Here is a 21,699-nt window from a genome sequence, read left to right as displayed (position 1 = left end):
CCCCACTTTGTACATACCCATCGTGCCCTCGGGTGTGATGCCATGGAGTGGTGGGGCGATTTAATTCCTTGCATTTGTGGGCCCCCAGCATGTAGACGTCGCTCAGCCCCTCCGTGAACCTCAAGCCCTGGGCCTCGACAGTGCACGGCGATGAGAGACTCGGAACAAGACAAAGACCCCCCCCCCCGTAAAGCCTTAACAGATTGTTGGGTTCGATCCAGATCCTGACGACGTCCGCTGCTGTTATGTTTGGAGTTTGCTGTCTTTCTCTCTCTCTCTCTCGCTCTCCCTCCCCGTGGTCGCGTGGATTTTTTTGTCTCCGGCTCCTCCGGTTTTTTTTTCCCCCTCCACATATAGGATCGACATCACGCGTTTGGAGTATATTGCTTTTCCAAGACAGAGGTTCTTTGTAAGCCATCTGGCTACCATGAGAGATTCGTTCATGAGGCTATCCACATATACAAGCACAGAGACAATTTCAACCGAGAAGATGTATTCTGCCTTAGCAATCATTGAGAAGATTTGATAAACCATTTCAGGTCTTAATTGATTGTTCACGCTTACAGTGGCTTTCAGACAGCATACAAAAAAATGGTCTCCCCCCTCCTCTTTTCAGAACATAGATGGACTAGTCCGTCTAAATAAACTGCCAAATCGCTGCGCGTGGCGCTAACGATTTTTTTACTAAATAAATAAATACACCGTTTAAAAATAGATAAATTTATGCAAACCGACACACCTGAAGACGACCGTTTGTGTTATGGTCGAAACGTCGTGATAATTTTTATTGTTATATATATTTTATTATTTTGTTGTTTCCCTTCAACGTGACTTTACCGAAAGAACTAAGATTATGAATTATTGCAGTCACGAAAGCTTTAAATCAAAATTTATATTGCTGCTGTCAATTCCCACTGTCCGAGAGTCACATCGCTGAGCTTTCATTTGTGGCCAGGTCGCTTCTGAATAAGAGCTACGTAGCTCAGTGGGGACTTACCTGTTATAAAAAAATATAGTAAAAAAAATAGTAACAAAAAATTGTAATGTGGATCAGAGGCGGAGCGCAATACGCGAAGACAAAGTTCTCCCATATAGCCTTGACAGACTGTTGGGGAAAGTGCTGTGAGCGAGCACCTATGAAGGCCGGAACGGTACACGAGGGGGTGGGTGGCCAGCACCACGCCCGACCGCCTTTGTCTCCCCAGTGGCGATGTTTACACACCGCACCAGGTGCTCATTTGAGGCTGAGTCGACCTAGGGGAGGCCCATGACCGGTTCGGATAATCTTCACCGGTGTTGGCCGTGAGCGGGAATCGAACCCAGGTCGCATGGGTTCGTAGCGCAGCGTAGCGCTAACCGCTACACTACCGCTCCCCACTGACTCGGCGCACACACACACACAGACACACACACAGACACACACACAGACACACACACAGACACACACACAGACACACCGCTCCGTGGGAAACACTCTCACAGATCGCCAATCGACGGCCGTCGGGTGCCAAAGAGGGCATCATCTTCACACGGAGCGGCGAGTGGCCTTACCCTATCTATTCACCCCCCCCTCCCAACGACCATCTCCCTCCTCCTCTCCCTCCACCTCGCTCTCCCCCACCCTCCTCCTCCTCCTCGCCCCATCCCCACCGCGCCAGATCTCCAAAGGACCCATTGTAAGATTATTTCACTCATCGATTGTTTTCTATAGAGCCTCTAAAACCCAGCGCCGTCAGATCGTCAATGGATGGGGCTATCCCCCCCCCCCCCCGCTCCTCCCCCGCCTCTCCCCCTACCCCCGTCCCGGCCCTATTTGTTCCCATCTTGTGGCCGGGGAAACTTTTTTTCCCATGGCTTCAAACGGCAGAGGCATCGCGCCGCACAAAACAACTCCCACGGGAGAGCGGTTGGAGCGTTCGGGCCAAGGGGGCAGGGCCCCATCGGCGCTTGGGGGTTCACACGGAGGGGGAGTGGCGCAGAGAGGGAGGGAGGGAGGGAGGGAGGGAGGGAGGGAGGGAGGGAGGGGAGGAGGGAGGGAGGGAGGGAGGGAGGGAGGGAGGGAGGGAGGGAGGGAGGGAGGGAGGGAGGGAGGGAGGGAGGGAGGGAGGGGAGGGAGGGAGGGAGGGAGGGAGGGAGGGAGGGAGGAGGGAGGGAGGGAGGGAGGGAGGGAGGGAGGGAGGGAGGGAGGGAGGGAGGGAGGGAGGGAGGGAGGGAGGGAGGGAGGGAGGGAGGGAGGGAGGGAGGGAGGGGAGGAGGGAGGGAGGGAGGGAGGGAGGGAGGGAGGGAGGGAGGGAGGGAGGGAGGGAGGGAGGGAGGGAGGGAGGGAGGGAGGGAGGAGGGAGGGAGGGAGGGAGGGAGGGAGGGAGGGAGGGAGGGAGGGAGGGAGGGAGGGAGGGAGGGAAGGGAGGGAGGGAGGGAGGGAGGGAGGGAGGGAGGGAGGGAGGGAGGGAGGGAGGGAGGGAGGGAGGGAGGGAGGGAGGGAGGGAGGGAGGGAGGGAGGGAGGGAGGGAGGGAGGGAGGGAGGGGAGGGAGGGAGGGAGGGAGGGAGGGAGGGAGGAGGGAGGGAGGGAGGGAGGGAGGGAGGGAGGGAGGGAGGAGGGAGGGAGGGAGGGAGGGAGGGAGGGAGGGAGGGAGGGGAGGGAGGGAGGGAGGGAGGGAGGGAGGGGAGGGAGGGAGGGAGGAGGGGGAGGGGAGGAGGGAGGGAGGGAGGGAGGGAGGAGGAGGGAAGGGAGGGAGGGAGGGAGGGAGGGGGGAGGAGGGGGAGGGAGGGAGGGGGGAGGGAGAGGAGTGAACGGTGTGATTTGAAAAAAAATATAAATACCGTATATGGACCCCAATTATATATATATTTTTTAAATAGATGCATCGCTAACGGTTCTCGCTAAACGTGCATCAGAGGGAGGGGAGGAGGGAGATGCTGCTGCTGCCGCCACAGCGAACTGTGGAGTGTATTCATGGTTTCTTTCGGTAAAGTCACGTAGATAGAAAATAAAAAAAACATAAAATAACCCACGACCCGCTTGTGTTGCGATCGAAACGTCGCGGGGTTTTTTTTTGTTTGGCTTTTATTTTTATTTTACTGAATCATTTTTTTTTATTTTCTACCTACGTGACTTTAACCGACAGAACCAAGAACAATGAATTCCTGCAGCCACGAAAGTTTTTTTTTTCAAGTCCAAATGTAGCTGTGCCAGTGGTCAGCAGCACGCGGCGGGCCTCGCGTCCGTTCAGATCGATCTCGCGACGCGGCAGCTGTAAACGATTCAGAACGACGTCTTAGAAAATCGCGGCTCTGCATGCCGCCACACCAACGCCTCCACCGCCCTGCCTCTCTCCCCTCGCGATGAGCTCACCGCAGCGATTCGCGCGGCAGGTCGCGTGCGTGCGTGCGTGCCGCCGTCGGTGGATCAAAATCGGAATATTTATCAGAATATGTACTGCAGGAATCCGATGAGCTGTAAGGCTCTTTGTCACAGATGCACACTAGGTCAAATGTGTCTGCGTCGAATGTGGGTTTTCTCTCAGCCCTCCCAAGACGTCTGAGTAGCCAACACCGCCCCCCCCCCCCCCCCCGATCCCTTAGTGGAGATTTGTTTGACCGGCAGGGAGGTGAGCGAGAAATTGCAGGGCTGAACCTGTATCAGCAGCTTGTGTGTTAGTATCAGTACGTTGTCGTTGTTGTTGTTTTACATCATAGCCGTTGCTCCGCAAAAGACCACGTGTTCACTGCTGGCGATGAATGAACTACAGCGGACGCGTGCAAATAAATAATGAAATGACGCCGAATGAATCGCCGGCATTGTCGGAACGTTTTGAACGTTGCCTGGCCAAAGAGGCCCTCGCTTTGACTCCGCGCCTTGTCGAGCCGTGCCGGGCCGGGCCGGGCTGGGTTGTGGCTGGGCCGATCTGGGCTGAGCCGTGTCCACCCGGCTCAGGCTGGGCCGTGCCGACCCGCGCCAGGCCGGGCTGGGCCGGTCCGGGCTGAGCCGTGACGACCCGTGCCAGGCTGGTTCTATGCTGAGCCGTGTCGACCCGTGCCAGGCTGGGCTAGGCCGGTCCAGGCTGAGCCGTGTCGACCCGTGCCAGGCTGGGCTGGGCTGGATCTATGCTGAGCCGTGCCGACCATGCCAGGCTGGGCTGGGCCGGTCCAGGCTGAGCCGTGCCGACCCGTGCCAGGCTGGGCTGGGCCGGTCCAGGCTGAGCCGTGTCGACCCGTGCCAGGCTGGTTCTATGCTGAGCCGTGTCGACCCGTGCCAGGCTAGGCTGGATCTATGCTGAGCCGTGTCGACCCGTGCCAGGCTGGGCTGGTGCGGTCTCGGCTAAGCCGTGTCTCAACCTGCGCCAGGCTGTGTTGGGCTGTGCCGGCGTTCCGCATTACGTTTGAAATTCCTACATTTGAATAATCGCAAAGACACGTAGCCAGTCAGCCGTCCGCTTTGACTGCCAAGAGGGGGCATCGCGATTTCCTGCTCGAGGCAGTGCCCCTCTACGGCCTCCAGCCCGGCGGTGGAAGTGTCCACATTGCCAATGTAGGGGGCGCGTCTATCCATCGGCCACCGTTCGCCAATTCGTGGACCTTCGAACATCGCCCTTCTTCTTCCTTCACCTCCCAACGCAAATTTCAAACGGGCGCGCGTGGCCGGCCGCAAGCAGGGGAGAGAGAGAGAGAGACAGGAACAGAGACATTCAAGGTCTCCAAACATTCCCATCCCCCACCGTGAATGAATTGCATTGTCCAATCGTAAGGTCGTTAATTGATTTAACGAGCGCTGTTGCTGGGAGTGACCCCCCCCCACCCCCAGCACCTCGTCAGCCTCTCTCGACCCGACAGCTGAAACGCCACCTCGGTGTGCCGCTACCGCCGACCGCTCCCAGAAGGGCGTGCGTTGCTGATGGGAAGTGTCGAACGAAACAAAGCAACAACAATAATAATACTCATTGGTTCTTTCGGTAAAGTCACGTAGGTAGAAAAATAAAATACATTTGAATTTTTTTGTTTCATTTTGTTTTTTAAGTTTTCTAAAGTCACGCAGGTAGAAAAAATAAAATTAATTAGATTTTTTTATTTTATAAAAAAAAAATTCTACCCACGTGACTTTACCGAAAGAACCGACGAGTATGGATTCCTGCAGTCACGAAAGCTTCAAATCAACAATAATAATGCTACGTTCCGACTGTCGCTCCGTTTGTACACGGTCATCGTGTAACGTAAGAAAAATAAGAATTCGTTTTAATTTTTCTTGGCAATGAAAAAAAATAGTTGTGTTAGGATGTTCACACACCCAAACAGAAAACCTTTTTGCAAAGAAACAAGTTACGGCATTAACCACACACACACACAGTTATTGTGGTGAACATGCAAAAGGTATCATATATTCGGTGTTTGAACATCTTAACATAACTCGTGCTTTATTGCCAGAAAGGATAAACACATTATTATTTTGTTCGTCATTTGATACTGGCAAAAAGGTCCCCATGACATTGTGAACCGTGTTGCCATTTCTCCCACGGACTCATTTCAAGTCCAAGGACGCCCGCCCCCCCATAACGCTAAGTACCCTTTGAGTAGATCCCGTTTTTTTTTACTTTAAATAAAGTTGTGAACGAAGAATACTGTTCTCATCCGCTAAATGAAAGCCGGTTAGGATTAACGCATTACAATCCACCACAAAAAGGACAAACATCCCCCGTGTAGCCTTGAGCAGACTCTCGGGGCAAGTGCCGTAAGCGAGCAGCCTATCGAAGCGGACATGGCACACGAGCGGGTGGGTGGACAGCACCACTCTCGGTCGTATGTGTCTCTCCGATCGCCGCTGATGTTCACACACTCTGCACCGGCTACTCGTTTAAGGCTGAGCCGACCTAGGGGTGGCCCAGGCCCGGTTCACTGCTAATGCAGCAGCATCACCAAATCATTCGTCCAGACTTACTGAGACCGCGCCCTAACCCCCCCCCCCCCAGTGTTGTGGACGTGCCGCCGCAGCTGTGTGCATGGAGAGGTGTCGAGGGTGGTCCGTCTGGCTGCTGCTGCTGCTGCCGCTGGTCGTGTCGAGTTACTGCGCACAGCTGCAATGGGAATTCCAGAGCTGTCTCGGCTCCACCTTTGGTTCTCTCTCTTTTTTATTATTTTCTTTTACGATCAGAGGAAACAAGAAGATGCTCGGTGTAGTCGGCACTTTTCTTATTTCATCATGTCGGTTTTTTTTAATGCTTTGCTTTATGTTACCCCCCCCCCCGACACACGCATGCTCACCCAACCCTCTCACCCCACCCGCTCACCCTACCCACTCACCCCACCCGCTCACCCGACCCGCTCACCGCACCCACTCACACACACCCACTCACCCCACCCGCTCACCAAATACAAAGATCCCCCCTATAGCCTTAACAGACTGTAGGGGCAAGTGCTGTTAGCGAGCACCTATGAGGGCCGAAACGGTACACGAGGGGGTGGGTGGCCAGCACCAAGCCCGACCGCCTTTGTCTCCCCAGTGGCGATGTTTACACACCGCACCGGGTACTCATTTGAGGCTGAGTCGACCTAGGGGATGCCCATGACCGGTTCAGATAATCGTCACTGGTGTTGGCCGTGAGCGGGAATCGAACCTGGGGAATGGGGGTTCGTAGTGCAGCGTAGCGCTAACCGCTACACTACCCGCTCCCCACTCACACACACCGCTCATCCCACCCCACTCAACCCTCACACCCCCACCCGCTCAACGCGCCCACTCGGACACACCGGCTCTCTGCCTCTCTCTCTCTACTCTCTCTCTCCTCGCGTCATCTCTCTGCACCAGCTGTTCGGAGGAATTTGCGCCAGAATTTCAACCGGTGTCATTCATCTCCAAATCCTGGGTGGAGGGTGGGAGACGGTGGGTGGGTAGGTTGAACTCCACTCCTGACCTACTTTGGCACGATCGTGGAGTCTCCGCCTCCGACCGGAGTACGCGCGCGCGCGTCTCTACGTGACCCACCCAGCCATTATTCAGCTTTGTATTAGGGGCGCTGCGGTGGCTAGGAGATGTTAACTACCTCGCCTGGTATGCAGAAGGTCGTGGGTTCGATCCCGACCCTGACGACGCCTGCTGTGTATTTAGAGTTTGCGTGTCTCTCATCATCATCATCACGGTGGCTAGGAGATGTTAACTACCTCGCCTGGTGTGCAGGAGGTCGTGGGTTCGATCCCGACCCTGACGACGCCTGCTGTGTATTTGGAGTTTGCGTATCTCTCATCATCATCATCACGGTGGTTAGGAGATGTTAACTACCTCGCCTGGTGTGCAGGAGGTCGTGGGTTCGATCCCGACCCTGACGATGCCTGCTGTGTATTTGGAGTTTGCGTGTCTCTCATCATCATCATCACGGTGGCTAGGAGATGTTAACTACCTCGCCTGGTGTGCAGGAGGTTCGTGGGTTCGATCCCGACCCTGACGACGCCTGCTGTTTATTTGGAGTTTGCGTATCTCTCATCGTCATCATCATCACGGTGGCTAGGAGATGTTAACTACCTCGCCTGGTGTGCAGGAGGTCGTGGGTTCGATCCCGACCCTGACGATGCCTGCTGTGTATTTGGAGTTTGCGTGTCTCTCATCATCATCATCATCACGGTGGCTAGGAGATGTTAACTACCTCGCCTGGTATGCAGAAGGTCGTGGGTTCGATCCCGACCCTGACGATGCCTGCTGTGTATTTGGAGTTTGCGTGTCTCTCGTCATCATCATCACGGTGGCTAGGAGATGTTAACTACCTCGCCTGGTGTGCAGGAGGTCGTGGGTTCGATCCCGACCCTGACGACGCCTGCTGTTTATTTGGAGTTTGCGTATCTCTCATCATCATCATCATCACGGTGGCTAGGAGATGTTAACTACCTCGCCTGGTGTGCAGGAGGTCGTGGGTTCGATCCCGACCCTGACGATGCCTGCTGTGTATTTGGAGTTTGCGTGTCTCTCGTCATCATCATCACGGTGGCTAGGAGATGTTAACTACCTCGCCTGGTGTGCAGAAGGTCGTGGATTCGATCCCAACCCTGACGCCCGTTGTATATAGTTTGCGTGTCTCTCTCTCTTTATGGCCGTATTGGCGTGGATTATTTTCCGATTCTGCCGGTTTTTCCCTCCACATTAAGAGCTGTGGTAGGGGCTGGGGTCGGGGCTGACCGCGCAATTCCGTATCCAAGATGCTACCGTGTTCCCCTCCATCTAACACGTTTTTTTTCTCAGATAAAGCTACCGCCGTGACATTGCTATCATAAATAGATGTGATCCAGATATAAAAGAGTTCAAGAAAAGCATTGTGAATTTTTGCCAACTTAAGAGGTACCAAAGATATATATTTTTGTGGCTTATCTTTCAATTCTCCCAAGCTTTAAATTAATTGACAATTCAATTTTCCCTTGTTTCTTTTCTCGTCATGGCACACAACCAGAGAATCCGGAGGAAACCCAAGCAGAACAGGGGGAGAACACACAAACCCCACGCACAAAGACCCCCCCCCCCCCCATATAGCCTTAATGGACTGTTGGGGCAAGTGCTGTTCGCGAGCACCTACGAAGGCCGCCTTTGTCTCCCCAGTGGCGATGTTCACACATCACACTAGGTGCTCGTTTGAGGCTGAGTCGACCTAGGGGAGGCCCAGGACCGATTCAGCATAATCGTCGCCGGTACCGCCGTCAACCAAATGCCGCTGCGTTCTTGTACGTGTGTCCAGGCTCACTCCGAGTTCATGATGATGGTGGTGGCAACAGCAGCTGCTGCTGTTGCTGTTGCCACCATCATCATGAACTCTGTATCTCTGTCTCTGCTGAAGCCGTGACAGCAGCAGCAGCTGCCACCAGCATCATGAACTCTGTCTCTCTGTCTCTGCTGAAGCCGTGACAGCAGCAGCCACCACCACCACCAGCATCATGAACTCTGTCTCTCTGTCTCTGCTGAAGCCGTGACAGCAGCAGCCACCACCACCAGCATCATGAACTCTGTCTCTCTCTGTCTCTGCTGAAGCCGTGATAGCAGCAGCTGTCACCACCACCACCACCAGCATCATGAACTCTGTCTCTCTGTCTCTGCTGAAGCCGTGACAGCAGCAGCTGCCACCACCACCAGCATCATCATGAACTCTGTCTCTCTGTCTCTGCTGAAGCCGTGACAACAGCAGCAGCTACCACCATCATGAACTCTGTCTCTCTCTGTCTCTGCTGAAGCCGTGACAACAGCAGCTGCCACCACCACCACCATCATGAACTCTGTCTCTCGGTCTCTGCTGAAGCTCCCTCGTCGTGGCGGCACCAGGAGCAGCAGCGACGTTCCTCCATCCGAGCGAAGAAATAAGCAAAGTCTGATTGGCCCCCACCACCACCCCCCCCCCAGTTTGTTTGAAACCAACCAATGAGAGCCAACAGCGAGGCGGGCGCTTTAACGATGACAGCCGTGGCGGGCAGCGCCGCACAGTCAGAGAGAGACAGGCGGCACAGAGGGGCTCACTGTGTGCCTTGGCACGGCCGCTCAGACAAGGAGGGGATTGGGGGTTCGCTCCCTACCCTCACCCTACCCTCACCCTAGCTCCCACCTTACCATCACCCTACCATCACCTTACCATCACCCTAACCCCCACCCTACCCTCACCCTACCCTCACCCTAGCTCCCACCTTACCCTCACCCTACCATCACCCTACCCTCACCATTCCCTACCCAACCCTCACCCTACCCCCACCCTACCCCACCCTACCCTCACCCTACCCCCACCCTACCCCCACCCTACCATCACCCTACCCTCACCCTACCCCCACCCTACCCCCACCCTACCCTCATCCTACCCCCACCCTACCCCCACCCTACCCTCACCCTACCCCCACCCTACCCCCACCCTACCATCACCCTACCCTCACCCTACCCCCACCCTACCCCACCCTACCCTCATCCTACCCCCACCCTACCCCCACCCTACCCTCATCCTACCCTCACCCTACCCCCACCTTACCATCACCCTACCCTCGCCCTAGCCCCACCCTAGCCCCACCCTAGCCCCACCTTACCATCACCCTACCCTCACCCTACCCCCACCCTACCCCCACCCTACCCTCACCCTACCCTCACCCTACCCCCACCCTACCCTCACCCTACCCCCACCCTACCCTCACCCTACCTCCACCCTACCCCCACCCTACCCTCATCCTACCCTCACCCTACCCCCACCTTACCATCACCCTACCCTCACCCTACCCCCACCCTACCCTCACCCTAGCTCCCACCTTACCCTCACCCTACCATCACCCTACCCTCACCATTCCCCACCCTACCCTACCCCCACCCTACCCTCACCCTACCCTCACCCTACCCCCACCCTACCCCCACCCTACCCTCACCCTACCCTCACCCTACCCCCACCCTACCCTCATCCTACCCCCACCCTACCCCCACCCTACCCTCATCCTACCCTCACCCTACCCCCACCTTACCATCACCCTACCCTCGCCCTAGCCCCACCCTAGCCCCACCCTAGCCCCACCTTACCATCACCCTACCCTCACCCTACCCCCACCATACCCCCACCCTACCCTCACCCTACCCTCACCCTACCCCCACCCTACCCTCACCCTACCCCCACCCTAACCTCACCCTACCTCCACCCTACCCCCACCCTACCCTCATCCTACCCTCACCCTACCCCCACCTTACCATCACCCTACCCTCACCCTACCCCCACCCTACCCTCACCCTAGCTCCCACCTTACCCTCACCCTACCATCACCCTACCCTCACCATTCCCCACCCTACCCTCACCCTACCCCCACCCTACCCTCACCCTACCCTCACCCTACCCCCACCCTACCCCCACCCTACCCTCACCCTACCCTCACCCTACCCCCACCCTACCCTCACCCTACCATCACCCTACCCCCACCCTACCTCCCACCCTACCCCCACCCTACCCCCACCCTACCCCCACCCTCCCTAGCGCGCTCGCTCCCTCTCGTCCCACTCGCCACATTTAAATGCGGCGGTCATGGCGCGCACCAACGACGCCTTTGACCGACTCAGGATTTTAAACGTTTTATATATTTAAATTATATTTAAATTATATTCGCGTTTATTTTTTCTTTGCTTGAACCGCTGCAAGCCGACGACTACAAACATCGCGACCGCTGCTCGCTTGTAAGGTTTTTTTTAATATTTCGCGGTTTTCATGGGTTTTTTGTGCACGTGTTAATCGTTACGTGCCATGATAACTCATTGCGTTGACAGCGGCGTGTGTGTGTGTGTGCGCGTGTGTGTGTGTGTGCGCGCGCGTGTGTAAACATCGCCGCTAGGGAGACAAAGGCGGCCGGGCGTGGTGTTGGCCACACACCCCCTCGTGTGCCGTGCCGGCCTTCATAGGTGCTCGCTAACAGCACTTGCCCCTACAGTCTGTTAGAGGCTACACGGGGGATCTTTGTCTTTGTTCGTGTGCGCGCGCGCTAACGCATACGAATGGGGTGGCGAGTTGTGGGGAGCGGTGGGTGTATCGGTTAGCGCTACGCTGCGCTACGAACCTGGCGACCCGAGTTCGATTCCCCGCTCACGCCCAACACCAGTGACGATTATCTGAACCGGTTCTGTGCCTCCCCTAGGTCGACTCAGCCTCAAATTAGTACCGGGTGCGGTGTGTAGACGTCGCCACTGGGGAGACAAAGGCGGTCGGGCGTGGTGCTGGCCACCCACCCCCCCCGTGTAACCTTTCCGGCCTTCACAGGTGCTACTCGCTAACAGCACTTGCCCCAACAGTCTGTTCGGGCTATACGGGGGACCTTTGTATTTTTCAAACGCATATGAATGGGGGGGGGGGGGGAACGAGCGAGTGGTGGCGCACCGGTTAGCGCACTGCGCTACGAACCCGGCGACGCCCTCCACCCCGGGTTAGATTTCCTGGCTCACGACCGCCAACACCGCTGACGATTATCTGCATCGGTCCTGGGCCTTCCCTAGGTCGACTCAACCTCAAATGAGTATCTGGTGCGGTGTGTAGTAAACACCGCCACCGGGGAGACAAAGGCGGCCGGGCGTGGTGCTGGCCACGCGCCCCTCGTGTGCCGCAGCGCCGGACATCATAGAGCGCTGCTACTCGCTAACAGCACTTGCCCCAACAGTCTGCTCAGGCTATACGGGGAAGGGGGGGGGGATATTTGTCTTTGTCTGAGTCTTTGTGTGTGTGTGTGTGGGGGGGTGGTGATCTCTGCGCGAATCCACGAGTCTCCGTCGTCTTTCGTCACGAGGCAGTCGCGTGCGACGATTTATTCGGACATCGAGTTCCACGTGCTGCTGTGCCCCTGTGCTTCTCTTCTGGGGCTGTGACGGCGGTCTTCCCCACTTGTGCAGCATCGTCGGGCGTCGGCGCATGTGAACGGGGAGCGGCGGCGCAGTGGTTAGCGCGCTGCGGCTATGAACTCCCCAGTTTTTAAATTTCCCGCTCACGACCGATGCGGCGTGTAAACATCGGCATTCGGGGGAGACAAAGGCGGCCCGGCGTGGTGCATATGGCCGCACCACTCCCTACGCGGGAATTCATCTTGTGCGCAATGCCTCTGGTGATGCGCGATCAATGATCGCGATTATGTTGTTGGCAATAGATTTGATGATTATTATTATTATAGCGGTAAAGGCGCAACCCTGAAAGTTCTTGCTCGCACCGCTGCTAGCAGAAGGGCAGCGTCCAGAGCCCCCCCCCCCCCCCCCTCCTGGAGGGTATTTTGGCCTTGAAAGGGGTGAGGATTATCCACACGCAATCACCACCACGCATTCGACTAACCTGTCCATTGACTCACTGAGGTGCACACAATTGACACCGCTGCTGGGTCAACAGATACAGTATGGTGGGGGTGGGTGGCGGGGAGGGGGGGAGCAGGTGGGAGGGGAGATTTAAGAAACTTACACCATTGTTTCGATTTGCCGCGCTGGGAGATCGAAGAGAACCTGTTACCCTCTGGGATCGCAAGACCAGCGTGCTGCTAGACACCACAGTGGCATCGTCAGTGGCATCGTCAGTGGCGTCGTCAGTGGCATCGTCAGTGACATCGTCAGTGGCGTCGTCAGTGGCGTTATCAATTGCATCATCAGTGGCGTTATCAGTGGCATCGTCAGTGGCGTTATCAGTTCCATCATCAGTGGCGTTATCAGTGGCATCGTCAGTGGCGTTATCAGTGGCATAGTCAGTGGCGTTATCAGTGGCGTTATCAGTGACATCATCAGTGGCGTTATCAATGACATCATCAGTGGCGTTATCAGTGGCATCGTCAGTGGCGTTATCAGTGACATCATCAGTGGCGTTATCAGTGGCATCGTCAGTGGCGTTATCAGTGGCATCGTCAGTGGCGTTATCAGTGACATCATCAGTGGCGTTATCAGTGGCATCATCAGTGGCATAATCAGTGGCGTTATCAGTGGCATAATCAGTGGCGTTATCAGTTGCATCATCAGTGGCGTTATCAGTGGCATCGTCAGTGGCGTTATCAGTTGCATCATCAGTGGCGTTATCAGTGGCATCATCAGTGGCGTTATCAGTGGCATCGTCAGTGACATCGTCAGTGGCATAATCAGTGGCGTTATCAGTGACATCATCAGTGGCGTTATCAGTGGCGTTATCAGTGGCATCGTCAGTGGCATCGTCAGTGGCGTTATCAGTGGCATCGTCAGTGGCATGGTCAGTGGCATCATCAGTGGCATCGTCAATGACATCGTCAGTGGCATAATCAGTGGCGTTATCAGTGACATCATCAGTGGCTTTATCAATGGCATCGTCAGTGGCGTTATCAGGTGGCATCGTTAGTGGCGTTATCAGTGGCATCATCAGTGGCGTTATCAGTGGCATCGTCAGTGGCTTTTTCAGTGGCATCATCAGTGGCGTTATCAGTGGCATCATCAGTGGCGTTATCAGTGGCATCGTCAGTGGCTTTTTCAGTGGCATCATCAGTGGCATTATCAGTGGCATCGTCAGTGGCGTTATCAGTGGCATCGTCAGTGGCGTTATCAGCTGCATCATCAGTGGCGTTATCAGTGGCGTTATCAGTGGCATCATCAGTGGCATCATCAGTGGCGTTATCAATGGCACCATCAGTGGCACCATCAGTGGCGTTATCAGTGGCATAGTCAGTGGCATCATCAGTGGCGTTATCAGTGGCATAGTCAGTGGCATCGTCAGTGGCGTTATCAGTGGCGTTATCAGTGGCGTTATCAGTGGCATCATCAGTGGCGTTATCTATGGCACCATCAGTGGCACCATCAGTGGCACCATCAGTGGCACCATCAGTGGCATCATCAGTGGCGCTATCAGTGCCTAAATCGGGCTAAGTAAGCGTGGTGGATGTTGCTTTGGGCTGAGCCGAGCTGCCCATGTAGAATTGGTTGCTTCATTCGGGGGCGTTGGGGTGGAGGAGTCCCTTGGTTGCTGGCTGCCATTGCCGTTCGTGCGCACTTTGAACAGATTTGCAAAACAACAACAGCAGCAGCAACCACAACAACAACAAAACATCCCACGAACGAACGAAAGTTAGGAGCGAACACGCGCTCAGCGACACCCCATCGCGCGTGCTGTTCGCGACACGTGCGTGCAAGTTGCGGGGTGAGCGTGCGCACGGGGAGGGGGATCTGTCGATGAATGGAACGGCGAGCGTCGTGAGCCCTGGGGGTTGTTCCCGTGGCTCCAAGAGACCCCACGGGACAACCTGGACGGGCTAGTCTCAAATTCGGAGTTGCCGGGTCTCGGCGGATGGAATCGCTCGCCCGCGCCTCCATGCAAGCGGCCGTTTTCGCAAGCGCGGTGGGGTTTGACGATGGCCTGTCTTGTGTCGTCGGCACCCTTAACCACCCGACACAGCCAAACGCATCAGGCAGTCACGTGTATCCATGGGCGGAGTTTTGCGGGGTGGGGGTTCGAGGGGGGACAACGCCACCCCCCCCCCCCCCATACTGGACACCCGTCATAATTTATTTTCAGTAGTTTACAATTTAGAATAAAAACAATAAATGCAATGAATTGTATGCACCCGCTATTCCTAATGTGAGGGGCACAACGAACCCCTGACCCCCGCCTAACCCCCACAAATATAGAAGTCAAACTCCACCTGTGCGTGTATCAAACCAAGAAGCGCTGTGAAAGAGAGGGGAGGTGGGCGGGTAGGTTCGCGACACGAATGACGAATCCCTGACGAGGGAGGTCGCAGCCTCCTAACCTCGACAATCGCGGATGGTTGAGAGTCTGGTGATGGTTGACAGTCTGGTCATGGTTGAGAGTCTGGTGATGGTTGAGAGTCTGGTCATGGTTAAGAGTCTGGTCATGGTTAAGAGTCTGGTCATGGTTGAGAGTCTGGTCCATGGTTGAGAGTCTGGTCATGGTTGAGAGTCTGGTCATGGTTGAGAGTCTGGTCATGGTTGAGAGTCTGGTCATGGTTGAGAGTCTGGTCATGGTTGAGAGTCTGGTCCATGGTTGAGAGTCTGGTCCATGGTTGAGAGTCTGGTCATTGTTGAGAGTCTGGTCCATGGTTGAGAGTATGGTCCATGGTTGAGAGTCTGGTCATGGTTGAGAGTCTGGTCCATGTTTGAGAGTCTGGTCCATGGTTGAGAGTCTGGTCCATGGTTGAGAGTCTGGTCATGGTTGAGAGTCTGGTCATGGTTGAGAGTCTGGTCATAGTTGAGAGTCTGGTCATTGTTGAGAGTCTGGTCATGGTTGAGAGTCTGGTCATGGTTGAGAGTCTGGTCATGGTTGAGAGTCTGGTCCATGGTTGAGAGTCTGGTCATGGTTGAGAGTCTGGTCCATGGTTGAGAGTCTGGTCATGGTTGAGAGTCTGGTCCATGGTTGAGAGTCTGGTCATGGTTGAGAGTCTGGTCCATGGTTGAGAGTCTGGTCATGGTTGAGAGTCTGGTCATGGTTGAGAGTCTGGTCATGGTTGAGAGTCTGGTCCATGGTTGAGAGTCTGGTCATGGTTGAGAGTCTGGTCATGGTTGAGAGTCTGGTCATGGTTGAGAGTCTGGTCATGGTTGAGAGTCTGGTCCATGGTTGAGAGTCTGGTCATTGTTGAGAGTCTGGTCCATGGTTGAGAGTCTGGTCCATGGTTGAGAGTCTGGTCTATTGTTGAGAGTCTGGTCATTGTTGAGAGTCTGGTCCATGGTTGAGAGTCTGGTCATGGTTGAGAGTCTGGTCATGGTCTAGAGTCTGGTCCATGGTTGAGAGTCTGGTCATGGTTGAGAGTCTGGTCATGGTTGAGAGTCTGGTCATGGTTGAGAGTCTGGTCATGGTTGAGAGTCTGGTCCATGGTTGAGAGTCTGGTCCATGGTTGAGAGTCTGGTCATGGTTTAGAGTCTGGTCCATGGTTGAGAGTCTGGTCATTGTTGAGAGTCTGGTCCATGGTTGAGAGTCTGGTCATGGTTGAGATTCTGGTCCATGGTTGAGAGTCTGGTCATGGTTGAGAGTCTGGTCATGGTTGAGAGTCGGAGGGGGCGGGGGGTCGGAGGGGGGGTTCGGAGGGGGGGGGGGTCGGAGGGGGGGGGTCGGAGGGGGGTTGGTCGGAGAGGGGTGTGGGATGCTCGACTTGAATCACGATGTTCAGCAGCTCTTGCTGCTGTTGCTGCTGCTACCTACTGCTGCTGCTATTTCTGCTGCTGCTAATGACTGCTGCTGCTGCTAATGACTGCTGCTGCTGCCTGCTGCTGCTACTGCTGAAGTTGCTGCTGCTGCTGCTGGCCCCGACGAGAGGGCTTCACCAGAGAGAGAGTTCGTGTCGTGTCGCTGCTCCTCCTCCAAATCGACTCCGACTACGACCCACGTGCTCGCGGCGACCTGCTGTTGTCCACCCCGCTGCCGTCCACCCCGCTGCCGTCCACCCCGCTGCCGTCTACCCCGCTGCCGTCCACCCCACTGCCGTCCACCCCTCTGTTGTCCACCCCGCTGCCGTCCACCACGCTGCCATCCACCCCGCTGCCGTCCACCCCGCTGCCGTCCACCCCGCTGCCGTCCACCCCGCTACCGTCCACCCCGCTGCCGTCCACCCCTCGTGTGAACCTCGTGGGCGCGATCCTGCTCAGCGCAGTTTGTCGAGGGTCTGGGAGCACATCCCTGAGCCTGAGCCAGTTCCGCGTTATTGACGGCCGTGTCCTGGACTTCTTTTTTAAAATTTGTTCACCACTTCCAACGCAGCATCAATACATAGTGACGTCTATTTATTAAATTATAACTTGTAAAAAAAACTAACGTCAGGAAAGACGGTAACCGTTCCAAGTAAAATTTCAGGGGGGATTAAAACCCGATTGTAAATCATAATGCTGGATGTGGCTTTGGTAGGCCTTCATCCAGCAGTGGATTGACCCTGGACTGATGCTAATGCTGCCGGAGTTGGCTTGAGTAGGCCTTCATCCAGCAGTGGATTGACCCTGGACTGATGCTAATGCTGCTGGAGGTGGCTTGGATAGACATTCATCCAGCAGTGGATTTCATGATGATGATGATGGTGACCTCTGGCCCCTATCGAACGTTCGTAACGCGCCTTTTACCGCACCGCGGATGCAGTGACCAACCACGTGGCCGCCGTGGTGCTGCGAAAAGGAGGAGGAGGAGGAAGAAGACGAAGGAGGAGGAGGAGGAGACGACCCGGGAACTCGCGCTGAAGAGCGCGGGCTTTCATCATCCATCGAGCCCCGTCACTCGGGCCCGTTCGACCGTCTCGGCAATCTGCGACGCACGGGACGCAGGCCGCGAGCAGATGCACGAGAGGAGAGCGCTCGACGGCCGATGACGGGGAACTCGTTACGATAATTCCGTAACGAACGCCGGCGTCGTCGATTCCACGCCATTCCTTTTTTTTTTCGTTCACTTCAAAATGTGCCACTTGCGCGACGTGGGGCACGTGGGCTGTGTCGCGAACGTTCGCGACCGCGAGGCAAGGCGACGACGATTCGTCAGAATTCAGAATCCGATTGTTGATTTATACCGCGTGGGGGGAGCAATCCGACTGACCGACAAAGCTCTCTTGTCACAGATGTCCCAGTAGGGGCACGGGGTCAGAACGTTTACAGCAGCAGCAACAACAACATCAACAACAAACATCGCCACGGGTAGGTGATCAACCACGGAAGCTGCCGAGAGTCACCGATCGTCGGTCACTCCCGGACAGATTCCGCGTAGCCCCAAAGCCATCATCATCATCATCTCACAACCCCGGAAACTTCACCCTCCACCCCACCACCACAACGACTCCCTTGCTCCTTGCTCCTGCATCACCCCCACTCCCTGCCCGCCGACGGTGCACCGCTACCCACGTGGCGGGATCCTTCCTGTTCTCCGGCTGGCTTGGGGTGGGGGAGGCGGCAGAGGATCCGCGTTCGCCGCTGGCTGCGTCATCGTTGTGCCGAACGCGATCGTTGCAGAACTTTTGGCGATTCGTTCTTTCAGGGTTCCCACACCCCCATCCCGCGCAAGACTTGGTCGCAGAGTGAAATAACACAGCGCCCTCTTGTACACGATTTAATCGATTGGGCCCCCTTGACGTGGACTCGCGCTCTCTCTCTCTCTCTCACTCTCTCTTTCTCTCGTTCACCGAGTTGCAAAACACTCAAAAGAGTTTGAGATTCGAGCTCTCGACTTGCGCCAAACCATCGCGAGGACTCCACTTCCACGTGGCTGGCAGTGGCAGCAGCGGCACTTCGGCATCAGCGATACCAGTCGCCCATCACATCTGTGTGAAGAGGAGGCAGCTCGTAATCACTGGTTTGGACGGAGGAGTTGAGGACGCCACGATCACAAGCAGCGAGACGCCGAAGAATTGGCGGAAGCGCGCAGCATCAGAAGTGCGAGTCACAGCAGCAGCATCAGCATCATCATCAGAAGCGCCAGCCACAGCAGCATCATCAGCAGCACCAGCCAGAGCAGCCGCAGCATCAGCGGCGTCATCATCAACAGCAGCAGCATCATCAGCAGCAGCGCCAGGCACATCTGCAGCACACTGTCTCGCTCTCAAATCTCTAAAATCTCTCGATCTCCGCACACACACACATAGACACACAAACACAGACACACACACAGACACACACAAAACAAAGAAAAAGATCCCCCGTATAGCCTAAACAGATTGTGGGGGCAAGTGCTGTTAGCGAGCACCTATAAAGGCCGGCACAGCACATGAGGGGGTGCGTGGCCAGCACCACGCCCGGCCACCTTTGCCTCCCCAGCGGCGATGTTTACACACCGCACCGGGTACTCATTTGATGCTGGGTCGACCTAGGGGAGGCCCAGGACCGGTTCAGATAATCGTCACTGGGTGTTCGCCGTGAGCGGGAATCGAACCCGGGTCGCCAGGTCCATAGCGCAGCGTAGCGCTAACCACTACGCTACCACCACACACACAGACACACACACAGACACACACACACAGACAAACACACAGACACACAGACAGACACACATACACAGACACACACACAGACACACATACACACACAGACACACACACAGACACACACACACAGACACACGCGAACGCTGTCGCCATGTGGGCGCTGGACCACAGCGCGACCACCGGCGTGGTCACGGTGCTCGTGATCCTCATCGCCGTGGCGGCGCTGGGCGCCCTCGTCTGCGGCTGCTGGTGCTACCTACGCCTTCAGAGGTCGCCGTGCCCGCCCGAGGATCAGGAGAGCATGGTGGCCGAGTCCGACTACGGCCCCCCGGACGCCACCAAGGGCGTCGGCGGCCATGAGCCGTTCATCCGGGCGCAGCAGATCCCGGGAGAAAAGGCGCTCTGCGTGGAGCGGCAGGGAATCCTCGCGTCGGAGGACACGGGCGGGGGAGGCTGAACAGGTCGAGGCGTGAGGGCGAGAGGCATAGGACGGCCACGTGCCGTGAGATGGTGTTCGTGATGGTGGTGACGGTGGTGGTGGTGATGATTTGCATTCACGGCGCTCCTTGGTTCAGTGACACCACCACCGCCCCCCACCCCACCCCAGCCAGCACGGCGAGTCGAGGCACCTTCCTCGCATCGTCGAATCTCACCTCAACCTCAGCTGTGGGCGGTGGGGGGGGGGGAGCTCAGAAAGAACCAGGAGGGCTTCATTTCTGGCATTCTGCCACGAGACATCCAAGCACATTTGGCGGTTGGGAGCCACGGACAACGCAAAAGCGATGCCTATCGATAGCGATGATGCAGCAATGAGGCAATGCGTCTGGAGAACAAGCCCGCGCGCGCGTGTGCGCTCGCTAACAGCACTTGCCACAAACAGTCTGTGAAGGCTATACGGGGGATCTTTGTCTGTGTGTGCGCTCGCTAGCAGCACTTGCCACAAAACAGTCTGTGAAGGACTATACGGGGGATCTTTGTCCGTGTGTGCGCTCGCTAACACTTGCCACAAACAGTCTGTGAAGGACTATACGGAGGATCTTTGTCCGTGTGTGCGCTCGCTAACAGCACTTGCCCCAAACAGTCTGTGAAGGCTATACGGGGGATCTTTGTCCGTGTGTGCGCTCGCTAACAGCACTTGCCCCAAAACAGTCTGTGAAGGACTATACGGAGGATCTTTGTGTTTTTGTGTGTTCGCCAACGACACTTGCCCGAAACAAAACGTATTTAAGGCTATAAGGGGGGGGACTGTGTTTGCAGCAGTGGTGGAGTGGTCAGCCCACTGGTCCATGAGCCCGACAACCCAAGTTCAATTCCAACTCGCGGCCCAATAACAGTGGCGAATATTTTCACGGGCCCCCCCCCCCCCCCCTGAAGCCTCCCTTGAGGTCGACTGGGCCTCCAATGAGAGTAGCTGGCGAAGTGAGCGCGTGAAACGTCAGCCACCACCGGGGATACAAAGGCGGCCGGGCGTCGCGTCGTTCCACGCAAGGTCTCCCGGCTTTCGTTGGGTGTAGGCTCGCTCACCGACGGCACCTGCTCCCCCCCCCCACACACGGCCTGTTCAAGGCTACACGGGCGAGCTTTGTCTTTGCGTGCGAGCGGAGAGGCGCGGAGGAGATGGTCGTGGAAGCCTTTGAATGTTCCGCGGAACTCTTTTCGCAAGAGGGCGCATGACTCGGGCGGAATACGAAGCGTGGAGGTGGGGGGGGGGAGTGGTGGTGGAGGTCTGTGCGGTCTGAGAGCGAAAATTCCAGCCAGCTTCCTCGTGGCCGCCAAGCTCCACGAGGAGGTTCCACCCAGGCTCCCCGTCCCAGCCAGCTACCCCGTGCCAGCCAGCCCCCCCTCCCCGTGCCAGCCAGCCCCCCCCCCCCCCCCCCGTGCCAGCCAGGCTCCCCGTGCTCGCCAGCTTCCACGGGCTTGCTGGCACCTTCTCGCCCTCCCCCCGCGGCTGCCAACATTACCGTAGGGGCCGTTCCCCGGACTCTCCATCATCCGTAGGAGATAAATGGGTGCTGTCTGCTGCTCGCCACTTAACTTCGGGTCTTAGGCGGTAACTGATTTCTGCCTTGCAGCTAAAACTAAAACAATTTTTTTACGTCACCAGGTAAGGCTATTTAGCTCTCTTTCAGATGCGCACCGGCCACAAATGATAGCTCAACGTAGTGGCTTGTCGTGTGGAAATTTATAGAAGCCAAATAATCTAAACGTGTAGGGATGAAACCGGAGGACCCGAAGAAAAATCCACGCGACCATGGGGAGGGAGAACACGCAGACTCCAAATATACAGCAGGCATCAAGGTCGGCCTCGAACACACGACCTCCTGTATACCAGGCGAGGTTGTTAACAT

General features: G+C 56.3%; 1 protein-coding gene across 1 annotated transcript; it reads left to right on the top strand.

Annotated features, from left to right (window-relative positions):
• Positions 1-10,954: 10,954 nt before the first annotated feature.
• On the top strand, positions 10,955-21,213 carry LOC116955149 (stannin-like). Its single transcript, XM_076052861.1, has 2 exons — positions 10,955-11,147; positions 17,527-21,213. Exon 2 carries the CDS (start codon positions 19,503-19,505, stop codon positions 19,806-19,808), a length of 306 nt encoding a protein of 101 aa, XP_075908976.1. The 5' UTR covers positions 10,955-11,147; positions 17,527-19,502; the 3' UTR covers positions 19,809-21,213.
• The last annotated feature ends 486 nt before the right edge of the window (positions 21,214-21,699 follow it).

The sequence above is a fragment of the Petromyzon marinus genome, chromosome 58, assembly GCF_048934315.1.
Source record: "Petromyzon marinus isolate PM22_M1 ecotype Great Lakes invasive population chromosome 58, UKy_Petmar_22M1.pri1.0, whole genome shotgun sequence".
Classification (NCBI taxonomy): domain Eukaryota; kingdom Metazoa; phylum Chordata; class Hyperoartia; order Petromyzontiformes; family Petromyzontidae; genus Petromyzon; species Petromyzon marinus.
This window is presented reverse-complemented; position numbering and strand designations above follow the sequence as displayed.